This window comes from Pistacia vera, unplaced genomic scaffold (genome assembly GCF_008641045.1).
Source record: "Pistacia vera cultivar Batoury unplaced genomic scaffold, PisVer_v2 Contig223, whole genome shotgun sequence".
NCBI lineage: Eukaryota > Viridiplantae > Streptophyta > Magnoliopsida > Sapindales > Anacardiaceae > Pistacia > Pistacia vera.
Genome location: NW_022196028.1, coordinates 58,412 through 66,041, shown reverse-complemented (window position 1 = coordinate 66,041; position 7,630 = coordinate 58,412). Strand labels below are relative to the sequence as shown.

Here is a 7,630-nt window from a genome sequence, read left to right as displayed (position 1 = left end):
TACAGTATGCATTTCGCTCTGGCATACTTCGCCGCGGCGAAGGTTTTATCTTCGCCGCGGCGAGGATTTAAATTAGGTCTAGCCGCCACAGATTTCGCCGCGGCGAAGGTTTTATCTTCGCCGCGGCGAAACTGTCCAGAGGCTCCTCGCCGCGGCGAAGCTAAAGCTTCGCCGCGGCGAAACCTGGAAATCCCCAATTCCTACAGTTCGCGTTTTTGCAGTTTTTTGTGTATAAACACTAATCCAAATCAAATCAAACGCACACGCGTTCAACCAGGATATTAACCAACCAATATAACATTCATCAACACATTTTAAACCAGTTTATCATTTGAATCATTCATGCATAAACTGATTTTTCAGATTTTACAGATTTTTCAAAAACTGGGTTTTTCATGGCAGATTCATCAAGGCAGCATGTTATCAACAAATACATGTATCAACCATTCAATAACTGTAAATCTAGTACCCTAAGGCTCTGATACCACTGTTAGGAAACGACCCGGTTGCGCAGCGGAAAACAAAAATTTTACAACTACGGATCGTTCCTTAGAACCCAAAATCAGGGCATAGATTTTACAGTTTATGCATAATATGAATCTGCAGAAAAATAAATCCAAAGGTTTAGATTTATACCCACGTTTGGAGGCTCCACCAATGTTGTCTCTGAATGTGTTTGCTACCGATCCAAGTGTAGGATCGAACCAAGAAGTCCACACGAAGACAACCACCAAGAACCAAGGAGGGATTTGCTAGATCCTCCTTGGCCTTAAGAAATCAAGAAGAAGATCAGTATTTGATTTTTCAATCAAACAGTGAGATTGGCGTGAGAGAGTGTATAAGGGGCTGCTGTGTTTTCTTTTAAAATTATAGAATGAATCACACACTATTCTTTTTATAGGCAAACCAAGTTGCCCTATTCCCACATGGAATGGGCTTGGGCTCCAACCCAAACACCCCATGTTGCCAAACACTCCCAATTTGATATTTTAATTTAATTCATCATTATCTTAATTAAAATCAATTAATATTTAATTAACATTTAACAATAATGATGATTTAATTAAATATGTGCGAACACACATTTAACCGTAATTTCACTTATTTAATTTTTTAACAAATTAAATAATAGGCTACGACCTCAGCAAATTTAATTGCACTGTGAAATTACCAAAATACCCTTTTGCCTAAAAAGACGAAAACGCCCTTCTTTCTTCTTGGCTCTTAAATTATCTTCTATGTGTGTGACCCATAGGCTCCTCATCATACCGGTAGTGTATAGTATCGCGATTAACACCAATTAATCGTCTCACTAATACACAGACCAAGATTGGCCCCTAGCAAGGCATCATGGCCACCCGATAGATTCGGATTCAGCAAAGTAGCTACCTGTCAACGATATGGTTACCGTACAATACGATCCTTTCATCATACGTTATCTCGACGAGACGAAGGCATAGAAATAGTGTCAACCTTCGGTTACTCTCGATATTATATATTCAGTTTCTGGACCAATGACCCGTATTATAATCTGGATAGAGCAACAACTCAATCCCACTGTGGCCACAGTTTTAGTGTCATTGCCATATACTGAATTGCGCCGTGAGATAACTTCTCCCGTACCCGGGAGTGATGAATCCTTTGTCAATCCACCATAGTCTTGATACACTCCTTGATATAGCCAATCACCACCGTACTGACAGCTCTGAATAGAACTGCGTTAGGCTAGTGTCAAACTGTACCAATCGGTGCACAAGGCACTCCGGTGATCTCAAGTCTAAGGATCACATGCACCACCATTCGTTAGAGGATTTGTTCCATAGACACTGGGGTTACCATCCATATGGAATCCTCTGGTGGGTCAGTCCAGTGAACTTGCTGCGGTATATCCGCCTACAACAAGCACCCATGTGTTGCACCAGGTTGTCACCAAACAACCTTGACAAGTGAGATCAGTCACTGCCTTTCGACAGGGTCGTTCAACACTATGATAGCCTTACCGTATTATCTGTGCCCTTACTTCAGAATAATACTGGGGCTACGGACGTTTCTAGAATGGCCACCATATGTGCTCATAGGGTTCTCACTATCAAGATTTGAAACACTTGATACCCTTGTCACGGCTCTACCATTCTAAGGACATATATCAATACATATTGCAATAATAATGATTTACGCGATATAGAATAAAATGCCTTTTATTGATTAATGAACATTATTACAAAGAGTCAATTCTACAATAATTGATTGGCTCTAGGGCATCTACTCTAACACATTGACATTACAATCTATGGCCTTTATTGTATGCCTCAACAACAATGTTTTAATAACCAACTTGGGGTGAAACTTGACAAAGTTGTCGGGTCTCAAGTTGACCGATTTAACTGGTCGGTCAAACAGGGTGTCTAAAAGTTTAAAATTAAGCAAATACACCCTTAAAAATAAAGTTAAGTTCCTACAAGTTTGAAATTTAGCAAACACATCCCAAATATAAATTGGCGATCAACTGGTTGACGGTAGCGACATCAAATGCAATCTCAATCATCATTTAAGTCATTCTCTAGAAAATCTACAAAAGATCTGGCCGAAAACGAATAGATCTCACCATCGTCGGCGTCAACAATCGAAGCCAGATCCCACCACCATCGGCATCGACATCGACAACCCTCCCCATCACCATGAACATACTCCCCGTAGCCTCTTGACCAAAACCCATCACACCCCACCCCTGTTCGCCTCGCCAATTGTCGATAACAACACGTTGTTGCTGTCGCAAGTTTTTTCAATTTTCGATCGATTCATTCATCGAAAATCACCTTTGTCACCACCATTGCACTCATCGACCATTTCTCTTCAAAACCTCCTACATATCGGCCTTCAATTATTCGTTGATCATCATCCAAACTTTTAGGATTTTCGGTGAACATAAAAATTGATAACCCGACTCGGTAAAAGCCTCGGTCCCGGTTGAACCAGTGGGCCGCGGTGAGTTTTAAAACATTGCTCAACAGTTTAGGTAGCGTGGTTGGATGTTGTGGTCCAAACCCTTCTTATAGTTCTTCAATCAACCACATTCAAAGTTTGGACAAGGTCACGCCACGCCGCGCCTGTACTGATTAGACAATTTATTTGTTGAAAGAATTAATTTATAAGTACCTTTATTGAAGTATATACACCATCCATGATCCATCGAAGGGACTAGTTTTAAGTTCAAACACTTCTTCTTCTCAACTCCTACGCTACGCCCCCATGCAAACTCTACAATATGTGCCAATCCATTCTCTTCAACGATACATACCCTCTCCTCTTCACTTAACTGTTCTCAAAACCTCAAAAACCCTCCCAGAAACCCTACAACTTCACGCTTTTTCTCTCAAAACCAACCTCATTCACCACCCTTCTGTCTCCTCTTGCCTTCTCTCCCTTTACGTAGACCCCAAAATAAACAACCTCCGTTATGCTCGCTCCACTTTTGATCAAATTCAAGACCATACTTTGCTCCTTTACAACCTTCTTATCAAATGCTACGTTTTTAACCACCGTTCCCATGAAGCTACAGCTTTGTTTTGTGATATGCTTCGGGAGTTTTTATTGCCTGATAATTTTACTTTACCTTGTGTGATCAAAGGTTGTGGCAGGTTAGGTGCTATTAAAGAAGGGAAGCAAATTCATGGGTTGGTTTTGAAACTAGGGTTTGGATTGGATAAGTTTGTTTTAAGTAGTTTAGTTAGTATGTATGCTAAATGTAGTGAAATTGGTTCTGCGAGGAGAGTTTTTGATACAATGGATGAAAAAGATTTGGTTTCTTGGAATACTTTGATTGATGGGTATGCGAAATGTGGAGATGTTAAGGCTTCGATGAAACTGTTTGATGAAATGCCTGAGAGGGATTTGTTTTCTTGGACTTGTTTGGTTGATGGGTTATCCAAATGTGGGAAGGTTGATATTGCTAGAGAGATTTTTGATAAGATGCCGGATCGGAATTTTGTTGCATGGAATGCGATGATTAGTGGGTATATGAAGTCAGGAGATTTTGATTCTGCGCGTGTTTTGTTTAATGACATGCCAATGGGGGATTTAATTTCATGGAATTCGATGATATCAGGGTATGAGAAGAATGGGAGGTTTATAGAAGCTTTGGAATTATTTGAGGACATGTTGAATTGTGACTTTATGCCTAATGATGCTACATTAGTTAGCGCACTCTCAGCAGTTTCAGGATTAGCTAGTCTTAGTAAAGGAAGATGGATACATTCTTACATGATTAAAAATGAGTTTGTAATAGATGGTGTGCTTGGTACATTGTTGGTACAAATGTATTCCAAGTGTGGGAGCATTGAAAGTGCGCTAAAAGTTTTTCGAGCAATATCCAGGAAGAAGGTAGGACATTGGACTGCTATGATTGTGGGCTTAGGAATGCATGGCATGGCAGCTCAGGCTCTGGACTTATTCAATGAATTGTGTAGTTACAGAATGAAGCCCCATGCTATAACCTTTATTGGGGTTCTGAATGCTTGTAGTCATGCAGGTTTGGTAGATGATGGTCGCCGCTATTTTGATATGATGATCAACGAATATGGAATTCAACCTACGATTGAACACTATGGTTGCTTGGTGGACATCTTATGTCGAACTGGAAATCTTGAAGAGGCAAGAAGCATCGTTGAGCGTATGCCCATGAGACCCAACATGGTGATTTTGATGAGTTTACTTAGTGGTGCTAGGAACCATGGAAACAAGGATATTGGTGAATATGCAGCTAATCATCTGCTCGAGGAGGCTCCGGAGACTATTGGATGTTATGTTGTCCTTTCAAATATGTATGCTGCAGCTGGTCAGTGGGAGAAAGTTTCAAAGGTTAGAGAAATGATGAAGAAGAGAGGATTCAGAAAAGACCCAGGATGCAGTTCAATAGAACATAGAGGTGTGCTTCATGAGTTTATCGTGGGTGATAAGTCACATCCCCAAACAAAGGAGATATATCGTAAGTTGAGTGAGATGAGAGACAAATTGAGATCTGCAGGTCATGTTCCTGACACAACTCAAGTTCTTTTGTGTATTGAAGATGAGAAGGAGAAGGAAGCAGAATTGGAAAATCATAGTGAGAGGTTGGCCATAGCTTTTGGTCTCATTAATATCAAACCGGGGAGTCCTATCCGCATTGTGAAGAGCCTCCGTGTTTGTAATGATTGTCATTCTGTAACCAAACTTTTATCCGGTATTTATAATCGTGAAATTATTGTGAGAGATAATAGCCGTTTCCATCATTTCACAAATGGATCTTGCTCTTGCAAGGATTTTTGGTGATTCCCTGGCCAGCATCAATGCTCTTGTTAATCTACTCAATAAGAATATCTGGATACTTTTTGTTTGAAAAAAATTATCTCCAGTGTTTGCCCGATTTGGGCCTGCGGAACAACAGCTGTTATCGATTTAGATATCTTAGCTAAACCGCAAATCTCATGGATATCAATTCTATAACGGCAGTTTGGTTGTTTAAACGTTCTCATATACAATGTAATTGAATATTCAGTTAAGAATTTGGGCAAGCTTTATTTGATATCTAAAATGAATTTCTTCATTATTGCTAGAAGGCGAAGGAAAAACAAGAAAACTTAATAGAAATGTATCATACTTAATTTATCATAATGTTATTTATGGTGTAGATTCAGGGTCCGCTTGGTTTTTAATATCACAAAGCATGAATCAGAGTACTTGGGGAAGTGGAAAGTATAAACGAGTCTGAAGGAAGACAAAAGTTTGGTGATAGAAAAAGTGGCAATACAAGAGTTTCTACTAATAATTTAACATCGATATTGATAAAGTCCACAACTAGATAGTTTCAACAAAAGCACACAGAGCAATGTTAAATTGATACACTAAAGTCTATTGAGCTTCTTCACTTTCCGGGGACGAAGTTAGTGGCATAAGCCCAGGCATTGTTGGCCACTGGATCAGCAATATGGTCGAAGAGGTTCTCAATAGGACCCTTTCCAGTAACAATAGCCTGGACGAAGAATCCAAACATGGAAAACATAGCCAAGCGCCCATTCTTGATCTCTTTAACCTTCAATTCAGCAAATGCATCAGGATCATCAGCCAATCCAAGTGGGTCAAAAGCACCACCAGGGTAAAGTGGGTCAAGTCCTTCACCAAGTGGGCCTCCACCAACTCTGTATCCTTCAACAAAGCCCATGAGCACAACTTGGGTAGCCCAAATGGCCAAAATGCTCTGAGCGTGAATGAGGTTGGGGTTGCCAAGATAGTCAAGCCCACCTTCTGAGAAGATTTGAGCACCAGCCTTAAACCAAACTGCCTCACCGAACTTCACACCATTCCTGGAAAGGATTTCAGGGAAAACACAACCAAGAGCACCAAGCATGGCCCATCTGCAGTGGATAACTTCAAGCTCACGGTTCTTAGCGAATGTCTCAGGGTCAGCTGATAAACCAGCAGTGTCCCATCCATAGTCACCGGGGAACTCACCGGTCAGGTACGATGGGGTTTGCTCAGAGAATGGACCCAAGTACTTGGGGCGGTCTGGGCCGTACCTGTTTGTCAGTGTCAGGTTCAGGTGGTCAGACAATCACAGGATTAAAGTTTCTGCGCTTATATGCATCTTCTAAAGATCATAAACGTTATATGCAGCTCTTTTACTGAAGTACAGGAACGGGTTAATGTCTCAGGCAGAATGACACATCGTTGTAGTTCTCTTTTCTAGTCAGGTTTCGGAGTAAGTTTGAGCTAGCACGTTAAAATAACTAAGGACGCATTTTATATTTTATTTTTTAGTGTACCAGAGAGTATAATGCAGCTTCATAAATTTAGGAAGTAGAAATTAAAATTGTTTTAGAATAATGAAAAAGCAGAAGAACGGTAACGATAATTACCAGATGCTTTGGGGAGCAGATTTGACAGTCCTCCTCATGGTGACACGGCCACCTCCAAAAGCTCCAACCTTGCGAACAAGCTCATTGGATTGCTTCAAGGCGGTCTGTCCAGCAAATGCTGATTGTTGAATAGCAGAGGTTGCCATGTGTTTATGTGTGTTGAGGCTGAAGCTAAAGCTTTCGATTGTTTTTCTTCTTTCTTTGTTGCTGATGCTTAAGAGAGCAAGTGAGTGTTGTATTATATTGCAAACGAGAAGATGCTGTGGATCAGGAAATCTCCACGTCAGCAATCTCCCATTGGTTGTTGTATTGGATGTGGATTTCCGTGTTGATTTTTTATATGGATAAAGAGGTTGTTTTACTGCCACGTGGAACTCAAAGATCCTGTGGGTTCTATGTTTTCAACGGAGAGTCTAGGCCACAAAAATTTATAAATAATCTGACCAATGACCAAAATCTTTACAAATTGTACATAATAGAATGTTGATTTCATTTCAATATTTCTAAAGTGAAGTGGGTATTATTATTTGTTCAAATTATTATTTATTTAAATAAATGCTAGAAGGGAACTATGTACTGTAATACATGGGAGTACTGGTTGATTTCGACGTTTTCCGAATAATCATCCAAAGTATTACTGTTCATGGAATTCTTTGATAGTTGCAGCACTTGAACATGTTATTTTAACTAATCTGAGAATTAGATTGTGGTGATCCATCATTATAATTTATGTTAAAATG

At 40.1% G+C, this 7,630-nt stretch overlaps 2 protein-coding genes across 2 annotated transcripts; one reads left to right on the top strand and one right to left on the bottom strand.

Annotated features, from left to right (window-relative positions):
* The first annotated feature begins 3,249 nt into the window (after window positions 1-3,249).
* LOC116130640 (pentatricopeptide repeat-containing protein At1g08070, chloroplastic-like) lies at window positions 3,250-5,415 on the top strand. The gene has a single exon (XM_031416374.1). The coding sequence runs from the start codon at window positions 3,250-3,252 to the stop codon at window positions 5,305-5,307; it is 2,058 nt and encodes a 685-aa protein (XP_031272234.1). The 3' UTR covers window positions 5,308-5,415.
* A 181-nt stretch (window positions 5,416-5,596) lies between these two features.
* LOC116130633 (chlorophyll a-b binding protein 151, chloroplastic) lies at window positions 5,597-7,122 on the bottom strand. Its single transcript, XM_031416367.1, has 3 exons — window positions 6,891-7,122; window positions 5,805-6,551; window positions 5,597-5,620 (listed from the first exon to the last, which is right to left on the bottom strand). Exons 1-2 carry the CDS (start codon window positions 7,034-7,036, stop codon window positions 5,900-5,902), a joined length of 798 nt encoding a protein of 265 aa, XP_031272227.1. The 5' UTR covers window positions 7,037-7,122; the 3' UTR covers window positions 5,597-5,620; window positions 5,805-5,899.
* Window positions 7,123-7,630: the final 508 nt, after the last annotated feature.

Excerpts from the sequence above, each read along its gene's own strand:
- LOC116130633 (XM_031416367.1), bottom strand. The coding sequence starts at position 7,036 with ATGGCAACCTCTGCTATTCAACAATCAGCATTTGCTGGACAGACCGCC. Across the intron at positions 6,552-6,890 it reads TCTGCTCCCCAAAGCATCTG|GTACGGCCCAGACCGCCCCA; the intron begins GTAATTATCGTT and ends ACTGACAAACAG.
- LOC116130640 (XM_031416374.1), top strand. The coding sequence starts at position 3,250 with ATGCAAACTCTACAATATGTGCCAATCCATTCTCTTCAACGATACATA.